The 25,218-nt window shown below is 37.7% G+C and overlaps 1 protein-coding gene across 1 annotated transcript in view; it reads left to right on the top strand.

Annotated features, from left to right (window-relative positions):
- Positions 1-24,472, top strand: part of LARP1B (La ribonucleoprotein domain family, member 1B) — a 34,588-nt gene extending 10,116 nt beyond the window's left edge. Inside the window, exons 5-22 of the mRNA XM_010564503.1 lie at positions 377-436; positions 4,092-4,260; positions 5,681-5,824; positions 8,399-8,542; positions 8,795-8,963; positions 12,761-12,905; positions 13,136-13,310; positions 14,143-14,315; positions 14,826-15,197; positions 16,994-17,117; positions 17,977-18,188; positions 18,580-18,686; positions 19,216-19,376; positions 19,697-19,841; positions 21,094-21,203; positions 21,426-21,553; positions 22,359-22,917; positions 24,397-24,472. Of these exons, the coding sequence (XP_010562805.1) occupies positions 377-436; positions 4,092-4,260; positions 5,681-5,824; positions 8,399-8,542; positions 8,795-8,963; positions 12,761-12,905; positions 13,136-13,310; positions 14,143-14,315; positions 14,826-15,197; positions 16,994-17,117; positions 17,977-18,188; positions 18,580-18,686; positions 19,216-19,376; positions 19,697-19,841; positions 21,094-21,203; positions 21,426-21,553; positions 22,359-22,592 (2,772 nt within the window). The 3' untranslated portion in view covers positions 22,593-22,917; positions 24,397-24,472. The remainder of the gene's footprint in view (positions 1-376; positions 437-4,091; positions 4,261-5,680; positions 5,825-8,398; positions 8,543-8,794; positions 8,964-12,760; positions 12,906-13,135; positions 13,311-14,142; positions 14,316-14,825; positions 15,198-16,993; positions 17,118-17,976; positions 18,189-18,579; positions 18,687-19,215; positions 19,377-19,696; positions 19,842-21,093; positions 21,204-21,425; positions 21,554-22,358; positions 22,918-24,396) is intronic.
- Positions 24,473-25,218: the final 746 nt, after the last annotated feature.

Genomic DNA, 25,218 nt, shown 5'->3' with positions numbered 1-25,218 from the left:
TGTGCTCAAAAGTCATAAGCCCTCTTGGTTTGTTTTGTAATAGAATGTAGAAAATTTTGTTCGCTTGCTATCTTTTTTTTTGTCTGTGCCCGCTTAAAATATTCTTTGTGAAGGCATTCTTTAGACAGTTATACAAATTACAAGCTAAGATGTATTGGACCTTGATTTGGATGTAACTGCAATGAATAGTTGTTTCTAAAATTGATCATATTCTGTTTTCAAAAGTTGTGTGTTTGTTTTCTGTTGTATTTCTCAGTTTTTAAAAATTGCTACTTCTAACAATTCTGCTCAAAGAGTTTGTCTGGCCATCTGAGTCATGAGTGATATCTTCCTTGTATTAAAAAGGACTAAATCTAACTGTTTGTCGTCTTTGCAGGCTGATGATTTTGGTGATATCACAAACTGGCCAACACCAAGTGAAATAGCGAACAATGAAGTAAGTATCCTTTGTTATTTTCCGTATTATTTATTTTAAAATCTATATTAACTTCTCTGCTTAATACCATTCCCCCCAGAATGTGCTATGGCTGTTGTAAGCTTTCAGCAGGAATTTTGTTAGTGATTCAGGATACTGGTCTGTGCTTAACTGTCTGCACTGGTACCAGAATTTCTGAACCCTTCACAAGCGTGCACACATACACTCCATTTATCCTTAGTGGTTTTCCAAGGACCTGTAGGTAAAAATGTGCCCTATTTACTCCACCATTTTAAAACTTGTATTTCCCTTTTCTATTCGTTGGGAAGATTATGCACAGATGAGAAGGCCTTTGGGGTTGTGAACGTGCTGCCATCCCTTGTGGCTCAGAATGCTTTGTGCAGGTTGTCTTAGGACAACTTGGTTATCCTTGCCCTGTTCCTCCAATACATTTTTCCCTTGCTGGATCTTTAGTTAACATCTGTTCCATCAAATTATCTTCCTTTTACTTTATCTGAAGTTATAAGTGAATAATATATATTACATCTCTTTTATGCTATTTAAAACAAGAACAGAGCCCAGGTAATTGCAAGCTATGAGGTGCCATTTCACTCTTTGCTTTGGTTCTGCAGCACCCGGTGATGCCTTTACTGTTACTGTTTTCTTGGTGAGGGAAACCAGAAGATTTGGGTTCAACAATGTGCATTGTATAATTGAAAGTGCCAAATGAAAACTGAAAAAGAGTATTAAGGTAGTTTGGCATGAATCGTTTGTCCTATGGGCTCAGTTTCTAACACGGTCCCTTCTCCTTCAACTGATTGTCGTAACTTTGTTGTTTATGTCAGCAACAAAATATTTTTCAAGTGTCTAACCAGGCTTTTAGTGTTGCAGGTCGAAATTCTAGATGTCTGTAGATTTGACACAACATTATGTTTACTGCTAGGTAGGATTTGCCTCCTCTTAGTAGCTTGTTCTACAGGATCTCAAAGAAAATATTTGAGATTGTTAGAAGGATCTTAAAAACCTGAATGGATTATAGGCCAATAAATTAATGCTCGTTCAGTTGCTCACATACCAGTTAGAATACTTTAGTGTGTGCGTGTTTCCCATCGTGGTTTAGGATTTATACAAGAGCCTTGATTTGACTTTTTTTTTCTTTTTAAAGTATTAATAAGCTTCTCCATCATCCATATTCCTGTCAGTTGCTGAGACTACCATTTCAGGAGGAGACAGTGGTGATATACTTAACAGTATCATGAAGGATGCATGACTTGCATCCTAAATGCTGCTAATTTATCTGGTGGCATTAGAGGTGTGTAGCTCTCAGCTGTGCATCAAACTCCTTCCTTAGCTACTCATAAGGTTAGAAATAATTTCACCTCTGCTCTTTATACCTCAGATGCACAGCCTCTTCCTTTCCTGCAGCCTAATGAATCAAAAATGCTGTTCTTGACGATTGTGTGGTCAGTTCCACTATGCAATACTTTTTGTAACTTTTCAGAGACTACTGTTGTAACACAGGAGATACAGCGCAGAGAAACTCTGTAACTATGTCCAAAAAATAATTATATTTTCTGTCTTGTTCTGATGGTCAGAAAAGGAGAGGGTCTGCTGAGCTTAGATCTGAGAGATTGAGTAGCACTGAAAGGATTAAATTTTATGTCCTTTAATAATATTTGTAAATGCTAATGTTGATTTGTGACTAAGTCTAGAATATGCTTATTTTAGCATCTCTTTTTCTTTTTTTTGGAAATACTGATTTTAATGACTTAAGAAAACATGCACCCGTATCTTTTGCATTCTCTTTAGTTCTGCAGGTCTTTAGCATCTACTTGGCTATTATGTCAGATTTTGATATGATTAATGGTGTCTATACAGTACTAATCAGAGTGGCTGAGAGATACGTAGGTAGTGTTTCATAAGAATATACACATTTGATATTTTCTGTCTGAAATAGTCAACTTTAAGAGTATTTTTTAAAAGATTTTTGTTTTACTGTATGGTCTAGTTTGTTTCGCATAGATACTAACTTTTTGCTGACTGAAGTATGTGAGAATTTTAGTAGACAAATTCACGTAGTGTCTGTTTAAATACAAACTAAATGTTATTTGGTTTATCTCAATTGATTTGTCTAGGGGAAGGCTTTGCGTTCAAATTAATTACGGTGTAGTACTGCAGTATCTACTGTATGTACTCCAGCAGGTTCAAAGCTATCTCCACAACATAGGAGTATTCTTTCTGTTTGGCAGAAATGTCTGCGAAGCTTAATTTTGCAGGTAGATGTTATATCTGAACATAGAATGGTTTGGGTTGGAAGGGACCTTAAAGATCGTCTAGTTCCAACCCCCCTGCCATGGGCAGGGGCACCTTCCACTAGACCAGGTTGCTCAAAGCCCTGCCCAACCTGACCTTGAACGTTTCCAGGGGTGCGGCATCCACAACTTCTCTGGGCAACCTGTCCCAGTGCCTCACCACCCTCACAGTGAAGAACTTCTTCCTTAGAATGAATCTATATCTACCCTCTTTCAGTATAAAGCCATTACCCCTTGTCCTATCACTACACTCCCTGTTAAAGAGTCCCTCCCCGTCTTTCCTGTAGGTACCCTTTAGGTACTGGAAGGCTGCTGTAAGGTCTCCCTGGAGCCTTCTCTTCTCCAGGCTGAACAACCCCAACCCTCTCAGCCTGTCTTCACAAGAGAGGTGCTCCAGCCCTCTGATCATCTTCATGGCCCTCCTCTGGACCCGCTCCAAGAGGTCCACGTCCTCCTTATGTTGGGGACCCCAGAGCTGAACACAGTACCGCAGGTGGGGTCTCATCAGAGCAGAGTAGAGGGGCAGAATCACCTCCTCTGACCTGCTGGCCACGCTTCTTGTGATGCAGCCCAGGATACGGTTGGCTTTCTGGGCTGTGAGCGCACATTGCTGGGTCACGTCCGGCTTTTCATCTACCGGGACCCCCAATTCCTTCTTCACAGGGCTGCTCTCAATCCCTTCATCCCCCAGCCTGTACTGATACCGGAGAAAAATGAAACTTTCTGCTATTCGCTAAAATGCTGCTCATTTTGCCTTCTTTGAAACCTGGTATTCTGTGGGATTTCCAAGAAGTGATGATCTGCAGGATGCTAGCACTACTCAAAGGCACACAGTTCCCTGTAAATGCCATATTCTAATGTGGGGAAAAAATAAATCTGTAATCATACACCTCCACATCCTCTGATCTTTGGTTCATGTTCTGATTTAGTGGAACAGAATTGTCAGAGTTAAGACCTATGGCTCCTTATAGTTTACACGAACATTTGGCATGCTGTTGAGGTTGTACGGCGTCATTGGAATTTCTGATTTACCATTCAGTATTCTGTAAGCACAGCTTTTTAAAGATAATGAGTCTGAACAGTAGGTACTAGTGAGTAATATTTCTTTCTTTCCTATAAAATAAATTTCAATTCTGAGGTATTGAAACATGGTTGTCGTGCCCTCCGCAATTCTACATCTTCAGTTAAAAAACAAAAACTTTCTTAGTCTAAAAAGTCTTTTTATAGTCTTGCCAAGTTAGCAGAAAATAGAACTACTTAAAATGAGACTTTATAAAACAACACAGTTACTAAAACTCACCTCTTTTATATCTTTTGCTATCAGCAACTGTACTGTCAGAAATAATTACCAGTATCTCTTGCAGTGTAAGACTGTAAGTCACAGTAAGAAGCCAACAAATAAAAGAGAAAAGGAGGAGAAATCTGATCAAAAAAGCAATAACGGAATCAAGGACAACCCAGAGGCAAAGCCAGATGGTCCAGGAGATAATATTAGCGAAGATGAAGCTCACACTAATAACCAAAGGAAAAAAGGTCAGTCTGAGCACTGTGTAATGCAGTAAGTCACCATTGATACAGTTACGTTAAATCCAGTTGAATGACTTGATGAAACTTTTTGTTTTGCATTTTCTAGGTGATAACAGAATATATTGCTTTCTGGTAGGAAGCTTAAAACAGGCTTCTTTTCTCAGGTTTTGGAGTGTTCTGTTTAGTCAAACAGGAATTCTGGGAAAAAAGCAGCTTGTGTCCTACTGATGGTCTGTGGAGCTCTGACAGTTTCTGGAAAATTTTAGCGTGGCTGTACAAACAATTACTGTCTCTGGCATCTTTATTTCATTAACTAGATAGTGCTATGTTAATTTAACTTCATATATATATGTGTATGTATTACTATATATACTAACGTTTTAATTTTCATGTTTTACTATTAGCTTACACTTTGAAGTGAACACTTGAAAACTAAACCAGGTTATTAATTTCTTTTTGATCCAATCTGTTACGTTAAAAGTAAGAAACAAACCTGTATCTCATTTGGTCATTAGACTTGACTAGGCTGGAGAAACAGCTGAGAGAGTTTTAAGATATTGCTGCCATCAACTGGTTTTTTTTCTTGCTTCCCTGCTGATATTTCTTCAGATCCTAAAGACTTTGTTGTTTAGATTTGTTAATCTTCCTATGTATATTTTAAAAAAATATATCCTTTATTGCTTTTAATTTTTTCAGTCTAAGTGGAAGTTTAAAGCAAAGCATTCTACAGGTGCAAGCTATATTTTTCCCCCACAGTGTGGATAACACATTTTTTGTCTTTGCTTATGTTTCTTGGCTACAAAGGTATGAAGTCCACAATACCAATCGAGTATAGAACAGCAAATACTGTCATTAAATAAGTAGTTAGTGGATATTTTAGGCCAGCCTACAACAAAGTACAGCTTTGCCAATAATTTTTGATGCCCTCAAATGAACTTAATCCGAGTATCTCAAGGTAAAAATACAGTACCACAGCTAAATTCTCAGGAAAATTTTTACTGTTTGTGATTGAAATCTTTATTTTAGCGGTTAACCTGATATGTTATTTTTATCTTTAAGTTTCATATGCAAGTTGTGAAATTATATAGTAATGATTTTACTGTATAAATTTAACACTTATGTAGCTATAAATTCTTTGTAATGGAGCTTACATCTAAAAATCTGTTACATAAAAAAAGCTCAACTTCTTTTCATATATTTAAAGCTTAGGTAAGGTTACCTTTCAGTCTGAGAAATTCCTTTTTACTGCATTGATTATTGTTTAGTCATTCATCATATCTTAAAATTTCCACGTTAAAGTTTCTCCCAGTTTTTAAACTTTGAAATTAACTGTTACTAGCTCTACAAGAAGAATTCTGTAGAATCTTTTCAGGAGCTGAAACCTCAAGTAGTATTACAATTAAGAGTAATACGTTAACTTTTCAAGGCAACAAGCAGAAATGGGTGCCACTTCACCTGGATGATGTACGGTCAGACAGTCAAGAAAGACCAGGCTCTCGAACTAGCTCAAGATTTCTGCTGGAAACAAACAAGTTAATACCTCATAACAACAGACGGAATGAGACAAGAAGTAAGTAGTTTTCAATCTCTGGGTCTTCCTACTTGTGGCAAATAAAGTATAATACCACGTGAGTAGGCCATTAGATTGGCGGTTTATGTTGAAACTTGACCTTGGCTATGGTAAGTAAAACCTAGTGTTACTATTTGCCAATAACCAGCAAAAAAAAAATAAATTGTACTGTAGTTTAACAAGTTTTAAATTGGAAAGTTTTGTTTAAAAGCTTACTGTCAGATATTTTTTTTTAACCTCTTCACAAATTGATCAGAGTTGTAATGTCTCAATCACTGACTCTGCTGAGTAACTGAGTTTGGAAACAGTCTATCTTTGCAGCGTGTGCTTGTGCTCTGAATCAGAGCAGCATATATTTTTCTCTTCATGGCTTCCTGCAGAGTCTTGGGCCACAGCTTTATGATGCAGAAGGTTTGGGAATAGTCTCATAAGGGGGCTGCTTTGTCCTGCTTTACTGCTGTTCCTGCAGCTTGTTGCTACCAGAGCAATTGCTTGTGGACCTACACTTTGAACTCTGCTTTGGCAGTTCTACCAACGTTGTTTTTTCCTTTAAGTTGGACCAATTCCCTCAGTTTCCTAACCTATTTCTCAGCATGGCCATGCAAAAAGTTGTACTAGCACAACCGAGGGAGAAATGCACCACATCTGGTACTGTTTCTGGTCCTCAGGTGTTCTGAATACAGCTTGTCTGATGGCAGAAATCTTAGGCTGAATGTAACTCTTTGTGTATTTGCATTTAAGTTTTAAAACTGCGATATACATTAACAATTTAAATGTTTGCTTGTTATAATAAGTGCTGGATGCTACTGAGATGGGATTTGTTTAGGAATATTGATATAAGGGTGTGATCTGAATGTCTGAGGGATGAACAGGGGCAGGGGGAGGATTTTTATTAGTGTATCACTTTCTTCAGCAGTTATTTCTCAGAAACCTGATGGTCAAATGACCAGAAACTTGTAGCATGAGCTCTCCCTCAAGGCTGTAATGATTCAAGACCAGTTTCAGTGTGAGAGAACATAAGGCATCTCCTGCTCTTCAGGAGCATTGGCTGTTTAAATAAAAAAACTTGTTTCAGTCTTAAATACACTTGCTCATGAAGGTGTTATATGTAGGACTTTTGCATGTGTCTGGGCCACGTGTGCTCTCAGAGTGCAAAAATGAAACTGATTTGGGGAAGTAGTTCAAATAACGCCTAAGCATTTGGGATCTCTAAGGTTGAGGGTAGCAAGTGTGAAGGCTAAGGTCCAAATTCCCAGTGAGACACGTATACAGATTATGATATTCTAAAATTCAGAGTCTTATTTGACAGGAAGTGAAATACAGGAACCTGAATGTATGAGCATATGTATTTTGCTGTAGGGTTCATTAAAAATAGTTGCTAGTAAAACAGGATTTCTAATACGAACAAAATCATGTCTTTAGTCAGTCCTGTGTTAAATTTAGCAACTCTTAATTTGATCGGAGTCTGTGTTCCCAGGCATTCCTCTGACAAAGAGGTCCCCTGGGATCTGGAAGACTATCCAATTACAACTTAAACTTTAAGCAAGGGTGACTGACTGAAGACAGAAGTCTCTGAGAGTGTCAGGAAAAGAGAAACAAATGGGATGAGAGACTGTGGGTGAGAGAGGGGTTCATTTTCTCTCATGAGTAAAGTGAGAATTACACCTGTCCTTAAGTTTTTTGGTGAGCGGAGCCAAGGTGCCTGGGGTCTGGTTTGGACCTGCTTTCTTTCCTTCCTTCCTTTCTTCTTTTCTTTTGCTTCTCTCTCACTCTCTTTTGCTATGTGCAGACCACATATTTATGTGAAAACCTTACATAGATTCTTACGGTCATCTTAGATTTGCATCTGTTATCAAAAAGGGGTTCTTAACTTAAAAGCTCAGTTTGGGGCAGGACCAGCAGAGAATAAATGATTGCTGTTAAATGGGTGGAGTCAGGGAAGTGGTAGATGGCGGCTTCTGGGAGGGAACAAGAGGGAGGCTCCGGGGAGCCATGGCTGTGGAAATCCTGCCCAGAGCAGGATTGTCAAGAGCTAGCAGCTCTTCCTAGCTCTCTCTAGGTATGGGTGTTGTCCACAGGAGGAGACCGTATTATCATGCCTAGAAGAACTGCATGATTATGCCTTCCTGACCCAAGCTGATCATAGGTATTGTGATCCCTGAGCTGGCACCAGAGTGTCCAGTTACTACAGAAGCATTTGAGATTGACTGCCAGTCAAGGCCATTTACTTTATTGCTAACAGCTTCTGTCTGACTCGCCTTAGGCCTGGCTGGGCAAACCTTACCTTTTCGCCCTAGCAGCTTTCAGATCTGACCTTCAGCTTCAGCCGGCGTGACTGAGTCTGTGGATTGCCTGGGCGCGAGCTGAGAACTCTGTGTTACGAGGGACTTTTTGGTGCTAATCGTCTATCCTGCAGAGTCATTTCCTTCAGCCATTCTGAGCATCCAGAAAATGGAGAGACACGCTTTTCAGTGCAATGTTTTGTGGTTAATACCTAGGAATAAATCGGAGACTACTTAATTATACTGTGTTATTTAATTATGATTGCAAGTATTATGCTTTTTTCTCTTAAAGATTGGCGTCGTGATAGAGAAAAGAGAGATGATCATGATGAAGTGTGCAGCGTGAGAAGTGAGGGTGGCAGTGTTCGAGGATCCTCCAGAGGCAGAGGAAGAGGTAGAGGCAGAGGAAGAGGACGAGGCAGAGGAAACCCTAGAAGTATGCAAAGTAGTAGATGCTTAGCAAAAATTTTAAAACTATGTTTATAATGTTATTGTTTGCACACGAAGTAAGAGTTGTCTCAAAAAACATACCCTGTAGCTTAATATAATTAAGTAGCTTGAGTCTTTTTAAAATCAGATGCTGAAAACCAACAGTAAAATAGCAGTGTTTATCACGCCTTAAAATATTTGTGTGCTGGACTTAAAAGAAAGACAATGAAAAAATATTATGTTCTCTTTTATTTTGAAGTGAACTTTGAATATTCAGTTGGTTATCAAGAACTGTATGGGGAAGGAACTGACCAAGTATTTCAACCTGAGCTTAATGCTAGTGTGATGTATTACTATGGTGATGGAACAGGAGTGCAGATGTATTCTGTGGATGAAGCACTTCTCAAAGAATATATAAAACATCAAATGTAAGTAGATTGTTTAATGTACAAATATTTTTAGAGATCTAGTTCAGATAAAATAACTCATTTCAAACAGTGTTTAATCCTTATTATCCATATAAAGATGGAGATTAAGGCGTTTCAATTGAACTTATTGATTTGACCATTACTGGTGAAAGTTTGAATTTATTCACTAGTGGGGTGGAAGAACTTGAGTGATGGGGAGGAATTTTAAGGAAGCTGTTCTGCATCTTGTGCTGTAGTCTGGCTCTAACTCGTATACCTGCTTTATTTATGGTACATAGACTTCTTTTTATGTTGTCATGTAACTGAGATATGGATGTCTCTGAGCTTGTGCTTTTGAGTACTGTTGGTCTGTTTGCCTATAAAGCTCTTCTTGGGTGATGTAGCTAGACGTTTCCCTTATTTGCTCTCAGTTTCACTTTGAGAAGTCTTGTTAGTTTTATGTTTTCAGAGTGTTTCACCTGAAACATTTAACTGAAAGAGAGTAGTTTTGCAATGATACTTGATTTTTCAATAATCTGAAATGTTTACTTTCTCATGTACACCATTAGGCAATGAGAAACCATCTGGAAGACTGATTATCACCAGGAGACAAGTCAAAAAGGGCCTGGAAACCACTAGTTCATTTTAAAGAGACAGTTTCCACCACTGGCAGATATTTCATCTTCTGTACTTGCAACGGCATTTCTCTGCGATGCCTTTGTGGTGGTTTTTGATTGCCCTTGTATTCCATAAAGCAACTTGCTTATTTTATTCTTGCTTCTTTTGTTACAGTTGACGCAAAAAGGAAGAAAAAAGCCTCTTTAAGGGCAGAAAGTATCTGGCATGTGGCTATCAACTTCAAAACTTCTATTGCAGTCTTTATTGTTACTTTTGCTGCCAGGCCCCTATGAGACCTGACAGTGGACATGTACCCCCATGTCAGGATAATCGGCCTGCACTGTCCTCAGACAAGTGAGGGAGGAGCACAGACACTCCACTGTTGGCCAGATTTCTGGGCATGCAGTGTAGAATCCAGACCTTCTAAGGTAGGACATGATGATGTCCCCTTCTGCTGAGAAAAATGTCAGTTACAGCATTGGTCACATCTGACTTCTGGTTGTATTTGTATTTTATTTTAGCAACAAGAGGTTGGCAGGTATCAATAGAAGACTTGGCATGGCTGGCTAACCAGAGCCATTGGTTGCTTGTCTGAAATAAACTCCTAAGGCAGTTTGATTATGGAGTTTGCTTTCCATGAGAGAGGGAGATTCTTGAGCAGGTTTAGAACACAACTTCACTATTTTTATGCTCCTTTAAAAAAAAAAAAAAAGATGGTTTTGTTATCTATTCACTTCTTTTATCACATCAAAAATGATGGGAAACAGACTTTATTCATCAATTACCTATTATTAGCTTCTAAATGGGGATGGTTTTGTCTGCCTTTCATAATTTAGTTACAAAATATTAAAGTGACTATGCCAAAAAGGAAGTACGTAAAGAATAAAGCTACACAGAACTGTTAGGTCTCAGAGTTCCTTATGGAGTCCAAGATAAATCAGGATATATTAGAGAAGTGAGGTTAGTTTGAATCCCAGTGAATTGATGAATTTTAAAACAGTTTACCTGCTTAATAGGGAAAAATCTTAGGGACTGTGTCCAACTGAGTTGATATGTAATTACAGAAAGAAATACACTGCTATCAAGCAGCTTACGCTTGTCCCAAGAACCAGCTTGATGTACAAGAGAGAGTAATATTTGTATTGCATACAAAAGCATCTTTAATGTTTTTAATTACAGGCTGAAGTTGTCAGCCTGAAAAGTTTCAGTGCTTAGTAACTCCTCAGTCTGCAACACACAGTAGAACTCTATGTAAAGTCCTCTTTCTTTAAAAAAGAAAGAAAGAAAGAAAAGTTCAGACATGCATCCAAGTCTGCATCAATTCAAGAATATCAAAGGGACTCTGAGGAAAATGAAAAAGAAAAAGCTGGAGGGGGTGCATGTGTGTTTAGGTTTGTCCCTCTAGTTGGAGCAAACTTGTGCGTTGTCTTCATTTATCATTAATGGTCTTTCACATTCCTTTTTCTAGAGTGATGGACATCAAGTGAGGCAGTTTGAGTCAAGTTCAGTCATTGTCCATTTCTGCTTGTGGAATTTTTAACTAGGTGAATCGTTACAAGATTTTACCTTTACTGTATGACTGTAAAGGTAACATTAGTAAAATGGCTTTTGTGCTTGCTTATCTTATAGATTGGGAGGGGAAAAGAAGTGTAGTAGTTCAGAACAGTAAATAGGATATTCTTGAAAGAACCTTCTCTTTGTGCACAGTTACTTCACTGATCAGTTTACGTAGCTCTGAGCAAGAGCTTAATTCTCCGAAAGCCTTATTCTCTTCTCTGCTGTGATTTAATGGCAGTGTTTTCATTTGTCGTATGTCTTACTGTCCAACTTTGAGACTTTATATTCATTCTGTCTTGGAGCTGAGTGTTTCATATAGAGAGCTTTTGCTTTGAATTTCTTTAGCTACCAAAAAATTAGAGGAGGAAATGGTATCAAGCTTCTCCTTGGGTCAATGATGGCATCAGAGTCCTCTCCTCTTGGTAACTTTGGCCTTGATCCCAACTTCAGTGGAGACACTTAGCATTTTATACTTTGTTGAAATTAGAATTAACTTTATTTACATTTGCATGTGCGGTTTTTGGTGTTTTTTTTTTCCCCTCAGCGTTTTAATGCTCTCGTTTTATTTTTGCACTATCTCTATTTTTGTGTCATAGAATTTTAATTGCTCTCCATTAAATATTTCACTATCTACGTTTTCCTGAACCTGATGAGGAGTAGTATTCCTTGGATCTAATATGCAAAATCATGGTACGATGTGTAAACTCTGTGAAAGGCCTAGATTTTAGTCATCATGATTAAATTGGTTTTTTCCCACTTTTTCATAGGATGTTTTCTCACTCCCTTGCTTTGTGTGACAGATCATGAATTCCTTACTTTTTCTCTTCGCGAAGTATAAGACATCTTGACACCCTGATCATTTCATAGAGCAGCTTCATTGTTTTAAGAAGATTTGTCTTTCTACTATTTCTTTGTGCCTCATCTCTCTTGTTCTGTGGCATTGTCAGATTGCTGAAATGGTCCTTGTCCCTCTTCTCTTTATCCACTAAACATCATCTCTTCTTCTAGACTTTACCTTTCTCTGCGAACTGTTGTGCCTTTTGGTACAGTTTCATGACAAATACAACATTACTATTTTTGTTTTCTCATCTTCCCACAAGCATGCTTGAAGTAATGATTCAGAGTACATGTATGTGCCTCAACACTCAGATAGGATACTTAAACCTTCTAATGTACTGGAAACTGGCAAAAGAAAAGAAAAGATACAGTTCAGGATGAAGGTGCACTGATACTGCTGTGTGGGAAATAACTTATGCCCTGACTGTAAGCAGTAGTTGTCCTTCATCTATATGGAGGCTAAGAGAATGTTGTTTCCTTCTGTTCATGTAAGTAATAAGGGAGGGGATGGGTGAAAGAAAAATCGAGCATAGTTTTTCCTTATGCAGTTCATATGCACAAATGGAACAAGGCTTTGATTTATACCCCTCTGTACTGTACTGGATCATAAGTCTTTCTTAACATGTTGAGTATGCATGCTGTTCTGTAAGTCTTGCTTATAATGATACACCTGTTGAAAGAACGATTTTGTTGATGCCAAAGTATGCTCTGTTTTTAATGGAAGACTTTAACAAGGAGTCTCTAAGTTGCTATTTTAGGATTTTCTTTAACCTATAATAGGCTCATATTTGTATGTTTTTCTGCAGTGAGTATTATTTCAGCACAGAAAATTTGGAAAGAGACTTCTTTCTGAGGAGAAAGATGGACCAACAAGGATTTCTGCCTGTTTCATTGATTGCTAGCTTCCGTCGGATGCAAGCTCTCACTACAAATGCTGCACTCATTTTGGAGGTAAAATAATTCACAAGTTATGTATGTAGAAAGTTGCTGCTTTGATTTTTCTACTGCCATTTAAAGTCAGTGCTATGAAGTTAAGGAATATTTCTGTTTGCACTGACAAGGATTTTATAAAGAGGCTATAAATGGCAAAGTTTGTGTTTGGGGTTTGTTTTCTCTTTCTTTCTTTTTTTTTTTTTTTGATGGTGCTGGATACGTAAAGTTTTAATATGCTTGTCACACAGGCCCTAAAGGACAGTACAGAAGTTGAAACTGTGGATCAGCGGATAAGAAAAAGGGTTGATCCAGAAAAGTGGCCAATTCCAGGTCCTCCTCCTTGCAGTCTGCCACCGACTGACTTTTCTCAGCTCATCAATTGTCCAGAATTCATACCAGGCCAAATTTTTGGCTCACATACTGGTAAAGGATTTATTTTATAGAAACATAAGTTTAGGACTGTCTATCTAGCTTAGGAAGTTTGCCTCTTGATACTGATTTCATAACAGAAGTTGTACAGTCAGTAACAGTTTATTCAGCTGGCATGCCCGTCAGCCTTGCAGTTGCCAAGTCACATGGCTGGCATGGCTGATGTGAAGTAGATAAAAATGTCTCTTATGTGTTAACTGCTGTGACCATTATCCAGAATACAGTATGATGGACTACAGTCCTTTAGTACTGGTAGTAGAAGTAGTAATAGTAATCTTCAATTAGTCATAAAATCTGCTTCATTTTGGTAGCAGCTGAAAGTTAACTCTTTATTTGGTGCATCCTGGTTTTGGATGGTGATCTCATCCACATTATTAATAGGGAGATGGCTTTATTCGCTGACAATCCTTGGCAAGGAAATCTTTTACTAAAACGTTGGCTGGAATTGGATGGGAAGAATAAAGACTAACTTAGGCACCCATCCATAGAGCTAGAGGATGGTGTGGAGAAAACATGTCCCTAATGATGCTGCTCTTGTTTTCTGAATAAAACATAATTTCTCTCAGACTGTTAGAAACTTTCCACGTAAATAAGTTGCTAGAATTGAACTTTTCCTAAAATGTTGAGTGAGCTGTGAAAAGCTGTCTCCTAAAAATGAAAAGAAATTCTGCTGCTCAGTGTTATATTTAACCAGAGAGGTGGAAAAATGGTAGCTGTGGTTAAAAGAAAGACTAGTGAAACAATTTAAAAAACAAAACAAAACCAACAACAAACCAAAACCAAAACAACCCACAACAGGAACTGAACTACTGTTTTCCACTGCTAGAGTCTGCACCAAGTTCTCCAAGAGTGGGAAGCCCACTGAGTCCAAAGGAAAACACGGAAATGAATAATTTTCAGACAATGTCTAAAGGATTGTCTACAAGTTTGCCTGATTTGGACTCTGAACCTTGGATAGAAGTGAAGAAGAGGCATCGTGCATCCACGGTCAAACTAAAGGTAAAATCAAAAACCTTTAAGTTATTTAAATAAACAAATGCAAAACCTGCCAACCTTCAGATTATACTGTAAAACAAGATTTTTTTATGTGTTAACATATGTGATGCTTGATAACGCAATATAGTTAATGCGTGTACTTCTCACTCTACCAGACTTAGAATAACTAAGTGCATTTAAAATCCTGATCCAAAGCTCACTAAAATGGAAAGGAAATACTGCTGGTTTGTTGGTTTGGTTTTTTTTGTTGGTTTTTTTTTTTTCTGCTGAGGGACAGTTGTACCTGTTGATTATTGAAAAATACATTGTAATGTGCATTGAGAATTGTTCTAAAAGGTTATGGCAGAATTATTTAGAATAGTAATTTACTGAATAAGCACCTGAAAGTGGCTGTATTGTTTCTAATTCCCGTACATTTCTTTATTTAAAGTGTTCTATCATGTTCTATTTGTCTCCCATTTGAATAATCTCTATCCCTTTCAAATATAAAATGCATCACCTTTTCCAACTTAGGAAAGTGTTCCTATACCTGATCAAACATCAGATCCACAACAGCCACCCCCGCCTCCAGAGGAACAAGAACAAGAGGAACTTGATTTTTTGTTTGATGAAGAGATGGAACAAATTCAAGGTCGGAAGAATAAATTTACTGATTGGTCAGACAGCGATTCCGATTATGAAATTGATGATCAGGACGTAAACAAGATTTTGATTGTAACACAGACACCACCGTATATGAGAAAACATCTTAGTGGAGATCGTACTGGCAACCATGTATGCCGTGCAAAAATTACATCAGAACTTGCCAAAGTTATTAATGATGGCTTATACTATTATGAACAGGATTTGTGGATGGAGCAGAGTGAAAATGACACTATGATGAAGGTAACTCTCTTCATTTTTGACCTGAAAACCATGCCTGTCCAAACAGTTCCAAAATTAATTTCAGCCATCTGCTATGTAATTGTAAAATGCTACGCTTTTTTGAAAGAAAAGTGACAGTAGTTGGCTTTACAGGTCTACTGAATTATCTTTATTTTGATAATATTGTAAACAGTTGAAAGCAAAACCAGCAAGTTTTTCTTGTCACAAATTTGACCAAAAACATTGAATGAATATTTTTTAGAACTATTTTTAATGTTTAGGAGATGATTCAGCTTTTCCAGTGTTTTCTTGTTCTATGAATAACTTGTTTCAAAACATTTGCAAACCCCTACCAGAGGGGAAGGGGGCACATTTCTGAGATGACATAGTAAGAGAGGAAGGTAATACAGTCATTTTAAAGTAGTTTTATATTAAGGTTCTGTTTGCCTTGCAGCTTGTTAGAATGATAGCAATGTGAGCAAATGAAACTTTGGATTGCATGCCTTACTTATATAGAAACCATTTTATTTCCTAGCCTGTACGTGGGCCCCTGTCTTTGAGGCTTTCAAAACTTTACAAGGAGATTGTCAGCTTTGTGATCTTCTAATTTTTTTTTTAAATTACTAGTTTTTAAAATATAATAAGCTGTAAAATTGCAGATGAGTTGAACTCCAGCACTGTATAGGCAGAGGCCGACATGGCACGCTGCAGTCCTGTCACTTGCTGCTCTTGGTTTAAGAAACCCTTTCTTTTGTGCGAGCAAGCCTGGTGAGTGCCATGTCTGTAGGCAATCCTGCTGTATCACTAGCAGATATTATGTGTACAGGAATACGAAGTTACCTAAACGCTAAGTGGTGAGGGGAAGGAGCTTTATCTGTGCGTAAGGACAAAGGTGGGTTGTGGGGTGGGTGGAAAGGGGGAAAGCAGCTTAAAGCACAAAATGTGGGTACAAAAAAGTGCTGACAAAAATAGAAATGAATGCTGAGAATAAGAGCAAGAAATAAAGGTAGAATTTGGCATATGGAGCTTTTATTACAAAGGAAATGGACCGAGAAAACCACCAAACTGGAAGAGGACAGTGAGAAATAGCACACAGCAAGAGAAAATATTTAAATATTTTCTTTGTTGTTGTTACATTCCTGACAATAATTTAACCAAGATTTTTCACACACAGCATGCACACATGCACATGTCCCACCCCACCTTCAGTTGAGTAGGGGCATGAGTAATTTGAGATGCTGCCATACATCTTGGGAAATCGTGTCCTTCTGCAGTTTATGCTACCGATTAAAAAACAAACAAACAAAAAAACCCCACAAAAAACCAAAAAGCTGAACACTTTATTTACAAATACTGGCTTTTCTTTAGGTGTAGCCTGAGGAAGGGAGCACAGCCTCTTCTGCTCCCCAAAATTGCTAGGACCTTCCTTGGCACGCTTACTGCAGGAGAAGGATGGTTTTGGGCTGGGCAAGGGGCAGGATCTTGGTCATTTCTATTTCTTATTTGTCTATGAAAATTTGCTTGTAGATGGCCTTGCTTGCCTCCATTGGTCCGTTTGTTGGCATAACTGTCTCTTTTAGCTAGTGCAGTGTGAGCTGCATTAGGTTTCATACAGTGTTCACGGCACACGTTGTTTTTTACAACGTGTGCTAGAGACTCCTTCCATCTTCCTTAAAAGAAATCTGTACTGGCTGAGTATGGGTAGTTGTGTGTCAATTCTGGCTTGCTTATTTTCTCTTTTATGACATTCACCTGTTTCTCAGGGTGATATACATTATCATGCTTTTTGCATTTACAATTTGCTTTCTCTAATTCAGCAAGAGATTGAGAACTTTAAGAAGCTAAATCTCATTAGCAAGGAAGAATTTGATAATCTTGCACCAGAACCAATTGCTGATCTAGCCCAAGAAGTTCCTCCAGGACCTCCAGGGTTACAGAAAGTTAAGTAATACATATTTGGTTTTAGAATTTCTGTAATAAAGAACAATTCTGTAGGTGTTTTAACTCTTTCTGCCTATGTAATATTTTAATTTTGGTTCGGTCAGCAGTCTGAAGGGCTTTTTCTTTTTCAAATTGCCAACTGTTCATCAGGAACGTGGTTTCCATTGAATTAGAAGAAGCTGGTACTAGCACTTTTCAGGATACATATGAGCATCAAAAGACAGTGTTCCATTTTCTTGTCACCATATACCAACACCAGGTGCTTTTTGCGTAACTTGTCATTTACAATGTGTAAAGTAATAGCTAGTGGTGATGTGAAACATTTTCTAGAAACCAGTATTTTTACAGGAAATAGGGATAGAATGAAGTGAGACTAGAAGAATTTTCTACTTATATCATAACCTTTCTGAGCAGTCACAATGTCCAAATCTTATCTTTTGAGATGTTTCTGATTACAGTAGTATTATTAACATTCATTAGGATACATGCTAATAGCGCCTTTACAGTAGTTGAAGAAAACCACCTCACTAAACCCACCACCTCACCAAAAAGCAAGAACGTGGTTACGCTTTCACCAATGTTTTTCCATTACTTTGCTAGTGTAGATAGATAAGAGCAAGCAGGTAAGAAAGAAGTGGGTTTAAATTTTCTAGCAAAGACATGCTTGAAACATTATTTCATAGTTTTGAGCAGTTTGTACTGCTTCTACGCCAAGTGCTTCTGTTAATTTGGTTATCCTTTGGGGATGTAGTTTACTTGAAATGAAACAGGCCTTTAAGATACTAGATACTAGGGGAGCTTAGGCTTTGAAATCCTAAGTCTCTTTTGAAAATGAATGTTTTCTCCTTCCTGCCTACAGGTTTAGCAGAGGAGCTGGCTTGTAATTTGTTAAGTACTGAAGTACCTCCGACAGCAGCAATAGCTCGATCGCTGCCAACAGCAGTTCCAGATTCCCCCTGCGTTCACCCTGGCTTCACCCCACGAACACCTCGCACCCCGAGGCTACAGGATCCCAACAAAACACCCAGGTTCTACCCTGTCGTTAAAGAGGCACGATCCATTGACGTAAAGGTAAATGGAAAGACGTAATATTTTTTTTAAAAACAGGAAAAGCCTATAAAACTCATGTCTGTGCATATGATTTAACAAGCATGAAAAGGCAAAAAATGAAACGCTTGTACTGTGTTTATCTTCAAAATATTTACCATATTAATTCTTTTTTAGTTATACAAAATGGTTTCTGAGTTTTCTTTGTAACATTTCTTAAAAGTCCTTGCTGAAAAAGTGTAATGTCTAAAGATTTTTAATTTGTTACATAAGACCAGTTTTTAGGTTATGAAACTGGAATGTTGTGACTTTATAATGTGTCAGATAGAATATAAAATTTTTAGAATTTTCTTTTAAGAGGGAGCAAATGAGTGAAATCAAATTATGGAAATAAATCCTTCGTTTACTTTCTTAGACTCCCAGAAAAAGAAAAACACGACACAGTACAAATCCTCCCTTAGAATGCCACGTTGGTTGGGTGATGGATTCCAGAGACCACAGACCAAGAACTTCTTCTGTGAGGTAAATTTTTCTTTTTTTTATAGAAAACTTGTTTGCAATGTCATTAGTTCTCACTGCTAATGGAGAAATAGGCTGCAGTAAAAGACAACTTTATAAATACAGTGGAAGCAAGAAAAGAGCGACCAAGAAAGACAAAAACATAGAATACAAGGCTATTCAGAAGTAAACTAGCTAACTGACTATGTTCACAATGTCATTTTTTGATCCATGATATATTGGTGGTAATACTACTTGAAGTACTGATGTTCACTTCAGTGATTTTGCCTTTAAGTGGTCATTTAAAATCATGCATTATGGTAATGTTTAATTATTATCATCCAAAACTGCCTGTTTCTTGACATATTAGCAGAGAGTCTGATTTTCTTGAGGTGCACCTGAAAACAAATGACTGGGACCCCAGGCATGCATTGTAGTGGTCATCAGGTGACTGTACTATTCTGACAGCTCTTATGTAGATTAGAATGGTTGAAAACTGATTCTGTAGAAGAGCACTGTTTATAGGACAGAAATATGTTTGTTTTTTCTTCAGCAGTTCCAATGCTTCGCCTTCAGAAGGAGCTCCACTAACAGGAAGTTACGGGTGTACCCCAAATTCTCTTCCAAAATTTCAGCATCCTTCTCATGAACTGTTAAAGGAAAATGGCTTTACTCAGCAGGTGTACCACAAATACCGTCGAAGGTGTCTAATGGGTAAGTTGTTAAATGCGCTTCCTAAAATTTTAGGTAGAAGTTACCACATGTCATCTGATACCAGTTTTCTCCACGTTGTTCCTCATCCTTAATTTTTCTTGGGAAAGGAAAGCAAAATTTATTCGATGCTTCTATTTTATGAACTCTGCTTTCCATTTAATTTTACATTCCCTGACAAAAAAATTACCCTCAAATTTAAACTTTAGTTACTGGAAGACCTTGTGTGTATGTATTACTAATGGAAAAGCACTTGAAAATATGCTGCTGAAAAATGAAAAAGAGCTTGCTTTTTTTTTTTAACCCTTTCTTTTTTCTTCCAGAGAGGAAACGGTTGGGAATTGGCCAGTCCCAAGAAATGAACACACTTTTTCGTTTCTGGTCCTTTTTTCTGAGAGATCACTTTAACAAGAAAATGTATGAAGAATTCAAACAACTTGCTCTAGAGGATGCAAAAGAACACTACAGGTATTCACTTTTTCCTGGAAGTTAAAAACTGTTGAGGTCTTACCATTTGTTTTAACGACTGTGACGTTCACACATATCTGCTGTGAACATTTTTAGTATCGGCTTTGACTCTTTGTAAATCTTTAAAATAGCAGTCTAAGTTATTTTAATACCAAAAATCTGTTTGCATATATTTGTGCTTTGCAGATGTATAGCTAAAGGTGCAGCATTTCCCGATTTGTAATTGGTCCCAAATTCTACAAAATCCTGTAACTTGTTGACCGAGACAAGGCAGCTCTATACTTACTAACACCCATAAGATTCTTTCTTCCTTAGGTGAAGACATCCTTAACCTCGTTCAACTTGTTCAGACTGCTTCTTGCCTCTCAAAAGTACCAGAAAAATGACTGCAAAGGAAATTACCACTGCCCCTCTAGCTCTTTGATATTATTCCCTTCCCTTCACCCAGTTCCCCCTACCTCTGTTTCCCTTAGCCAAAGAGACAAGGTAGCCCGATGTTTTGAATGCCAAATGAGGAAGTACTGGCTATGGAAATCCTCAAGTTCTGATGTGTTGTCTGAGACAGTGGAGCGATAGTTCATAGGGTGCAAAGGTGGCTTTAATAATACCTTGTGTCTCTGCTCTGAGCTTTTTTGATGCTCTGATTATCCAAGGATACATTTACCAGGAGAAACTTCAGAAGGCTCTTAAAGGGACTAAGGTGGCAGGAGGTGGATGCGGGACAGGAGGAGGTCCCGGCTATCTAGAGGCCCAAGGCAGCTCTGGTGACAGTGCTGCAGGCAAAGCCAGAGTGTTACTTAAACACAGCCAGAAACCCTGGCGCTGAGGTGTGTGGGAGCTGAAAGGACACCGAGTCCTGCCCTACACATAGGGTTTTGCACTGGTGGTGGGTTCGGCTGACTTTTGGTCCGACCCACTATGGTTGGTTTTATGTTGAAACTGTTTGTGTATACAAATGTACTGAAAAGGTGAAAGCATTTGTCTTCATTTTGTACGTGTGTGTAGTGTCTGTAGTTTGTAAGTCGAAGCTGTGGGACAAACCTGATTTTCCTAAGTCAGTGTTGATTATTTGTGAAGATGTTTCAGAACAACACATCAATAAAAACTGATGTAAAAAGGAAGTGTTTTTTTACAAGAAGGGTAAAATGAGACTGCCATTTACTTAGATGCAAGGAGAGACTGAAAGCTTGCATTCTTCTGAGGAATGAGGAGTGTATGTATAAGATTTTTGTACCTCTTTGTTCTGTTACAGGTATGGATTGGAATGCTTGTTTCGATTTTACAGCTATGGCCTAGAAAAGAAATTCAGGGAAGAAATATTCAAGGATTTCCAAGAAGAAACAAAGAGAGACTATGAAGCTGGTAATTATCATAGGCCAGTCCCTGCTCACACCAGGGTAACTTTAGTTGGGAGATTAATCCCAGTTCCTTGGCACTGACTTGTTAACTAACCCAAGAGCAGCTTTTGTTCATGTTCCTTTTATCTTGCAGTTCTCTTAACCATGTAGTTACCAGTGAATAATTTAAGTTTTTAATTAAATTTGACTTTTGTAAATTGGTAAAATTCTCTTTTTCCATTATTAGGTCAGCTATATGGACTGGAAAAATTTTGGGCTTATCTAAAATACTCTCAGCACAAGACTCCAACCATTGACCCCAAACTGCAAGAATACCTTAGTAAATTTAAGAGACTGGAGGACTTCAGAGTGGATGTGAGTTTTAATACCTATTTTAAATAGATACTTGGTGTACGAGTATTTTTCCTGCAAGGTAAACTGAGAACAGTACTTCATTTCACAAAAAGGCAGCTTTACAAATCCTGTCAATGACTAGAAAAAGCATGATTAAAAAAAATTAAATTCAAATGAAAAATGCAGTTTTATGCTACACGTTCTTTTTTGAACCAAAGTATGGTGCTGAGATGTGGTAGCTAACATGTAAAAGGTGGTGATCCATTTTCATTGTGTAATGAAATAAATAGCAAAAAATAGCGTATTTGTCACTCACAAGACTGATGACTTTTGTACCGTTTAAGAATTTGGCAAATGAGTTAATGGCTGACTGGCATTTCTTAATGAACTGTGACAGGCATTGTCCTTGCTGAGACTTTACATGCCAAATTCAATGTATCCTCCCTGTCGAATGCTGAATTCCTAAACTGTGTGAGTCCAGAGTATAGCGCTGCCGTGCTTTTCATAACTGGGTTATGGTGCGCTACGTTACCATCGTCCTCTATAATCCTCCATTTTGTAGGAGTTGTGGCAAACATTTGGGCAGTGACAATTAAATAATGCTGTAAGACTGTTCCAAGTCCTTAATATGTCATGTACTTGCACTTCTAGCTAAACGGCCAGGAAAGCTTTAGAATATCATCAGTGAGTTGTAACTAAGATTACTAGGCCTAACTAAGGGCCTAATATGGAATGCTCTGTCTTTTTTGATCCTATAAGTATATGAAAAGGCAAATACCTGGCTGTACAGAAAAACGTTTAACAGGTTGCCAATGTTTATTTTCAGCCTCCTATTGGTGAAGAATCTGGCAGAAAGAGACCGGTTGCTGCAACAGGTGAGGATTCCGGTCATCGCAGACATCAGTCCAATTCTTCTAAAACGCTTCTTGCCGCTAAACCCACGGCTGTCTGTCAGTCCCACGCACAGGGGAACGTTACCAGTGGGAATGTTGTGCAAGTGTCCATAGGCCGTAATAATGCTGCCACAAAATCTATAGAAAGTGACATACCAGAAAAATAGACTTAAGATGAGTTTGTGCCCTTGAGAATCAACTTTTACATCACTCTTAATTTGGAGATCTTCAAGGCGAGCCAATCTAATACATGATTAAAAATGTATGGGAAGACAAAGGATTGGATTCTCTTTCTCACAGGATTTAGTTCCAAAACACTTACCCTAGGAGAGTTGCTTTTGGTTTTGGGATCATCGGAAGGATCCTAGGGAAGAATCTTTGGCTTCAGTATTGCTTTCCTCAAGCTTTTGTTTACAAAGAACTGCATTCCTTGTATATGCAAAAAATACTTTGGGGATGCCTTACATTTCAGCTCGTATTTCTTAAAAAAAGGTATGACATACCCATGTTATTTACTGTGCTTTCTTTACCCCGACTTGCCCGTTATTTGTATTTTACCAAAGCAAAAAAGAGGATGTTATATGTAGAATTTTAAATGTAAAGGAAGGATTTATGTGATTGGTTTGCTCTTGAATCGAACTATTAAAAAGTATGGTTGTGCAAAAGCACACTCGAGAATGTGCAGCTATATATGAAACTGCTTTTCTGGATTCTATTTAAAGACATAGTTTCTATTTTTTTCAGGGTCTCCATAGTTGGTATTTTATTAAGTATGGAGTTTGAGTGGACATAACTGGGATAGTTTTGCAGGTATTTCCTTCAGTACTGGTTCTTAATAACTCAAGCAACAGAAAAATACAGGGGAAAATGTTGATTTCATAGTGTCTTAAATTAACATACAGCATCTACAGTTTGTGCAGGTTGTTAAAATAGCAAACTATTCAAATTATTCTTGGCTTGAGAGGTGTCTTCATTTGAATTCTCTTATGATTATGAAGTACTCTCACAGGAGAGGCATAATTTTTAAAAGTGGCATATTTCATGTAATAAAAATGAGTTTGGAGGGAAACAAAGTATTCCTTGTAAATTTTATTTTTTGCTTTATTTTGCAATATCTGAATGAAGTTCTGCTTAAATTAAATTGTGCTAGCGAAGCCTAATTAATTTCAAACAGGTCTTAATACAATTTCACTGAACCTAAGTTATTCAAATACAAATCCATTTCTGCAGCTGAAAGACAGGGATGTTTATATCCTGTAATTTCTTAACAACTTCTTTTTTTTTTTTTTTTTAAATACTCAAAAAGACCTGAGTGGGTAACTTCTCTCTTCCAAGAGAGGGTAGGTGAGAAAAATATCAGCTTTTTGTTAGCTAACTGCACAAGACTTCAGTTAACTTTTTAAAAAAGTTACGTCTAGCACAAATGCCTTAATCTGTGCAGGTGTCCTAACTGACTGCGCAGCCACGTATGGGCTTTTAAACTTGTATCAGATCTCAGAGGTTATAAAAAGTCCATTAATTCTTCAGTCATTGTCTTGTGAATCTCAATGAAACAAATTACGAATGTTTGCATTGTAAAGGGGTATATGTTAGCAGTGGCCTTCCCAACAGTTAATACAATTTCAATACAAAATTGAGCCTTTTGTAAGAAGTGGCCTGTTCTAAGTGAATTTAAATGAATGCATACCAATATTTTAGAGTAATATCCTATGAATACGCTGAAGTGACACATCTCAATCCTGTGTTTGATCCATGCCTTTTGCTATCCAAGAAAATGATGCAAATGTAAATTTGGATTGAAATTGTATATACAAGTAATAGATTTAAGATATTTCCTTTCAATTTTTCATTGGAAAATGTGCAGATTAAGCTTTTAGTGTGTGTAATTTTGTGATATCTTGACAAATTTTATAAAAACAACAAAACCAAAACCCTAATAATGTTGTATATCAACTTTTTTTTTCCCCAAAGTGTGAAGAAAAACAACTTGAAAGAATGTAAAGCTGTAGATTTGCATGTGAATTTCTGCTGCTTCTGGTGCACTAAGGTATCGGGGAAACACAGCCCAGTAAAGGCTGAAGTGGTTCTTGGAACGTGAGCCAGCTTTCTTCAAATTCAATATTGATCTGTTTTTTCGCATGACTGGGTATTTGTCAAAAAAAAAAAAAAAAGACAGGGGAATGATAAATATGGCTGAGAGTGAAGAGAGTGAATATTTTACCTGCTCTCTGTCCTGTTGGCCTCTATACAGCTACCTGCTTAGACAGTGTCCCTTTATTTCCATAGACAAAAAACCATCCATGGCTCTGGCTGCCTCCCAGGAATGCCCCTTTCACTTCCTATGGGCTTGAATCTTCCCTCTCTCCCCTTGCAGACAGGTGGAAAAGAATTATACTTAGATTACTGATGTTTGCACACTGAGCTGAGACCAAAACTGCTGAATTTCAGAATAAACCCCGAAGACTTTGCTGGCTAAGCAGCTTGTTTCTCTACATGGCTTAAAGTGGTTAAGCACCTTTCAATAACTGGCATACCTGTGGCAGAGCCATAAATTTGTCTTGGAACAAGCACGTAGGTGTCCAACATCCTTTCCGATGCCTTTTAGGTCCATTTAAGCTAACCTTCTGTTTGTCTGTCTTAAGACTGATTGTGTTCTAATAGTAGCCTATTACTAAACAGTTAGCAAGTCTTAGACCTTTCCTTGTCTAGAAATTCTCCCATGTGCTTATTAAAGAATTTTGTTTTGGTTTGCTTTCATTTCTTCTGTTGAGAAATGACTGTACAAATATTTCA

The sequence above is a fragment of the Haliaeetus leucocephalus genome, unplaced genomic scaffold, assembly GCF_000737465.1.
Source record: "Haliaeetus leucocephalus isolate CR32 unplaced genomic scaffold, Haliaeetus_leucocephalus-4.0 Scaffold181, whole genome shotgun sequence".
NCBI classification, from domain to species: domain Eukaryota; kingdom Metazoa; phylum Chordata; class Aves; order Accipitriformes; family Accipitridae; genus Haliaeetus; species Haliaeetus leucocephalus.
The sequence above is the reverse complement of the archived record's forward strand: the minus strand, read 5'-3'. Positions and strand labels throughout refer to the sequence as shown.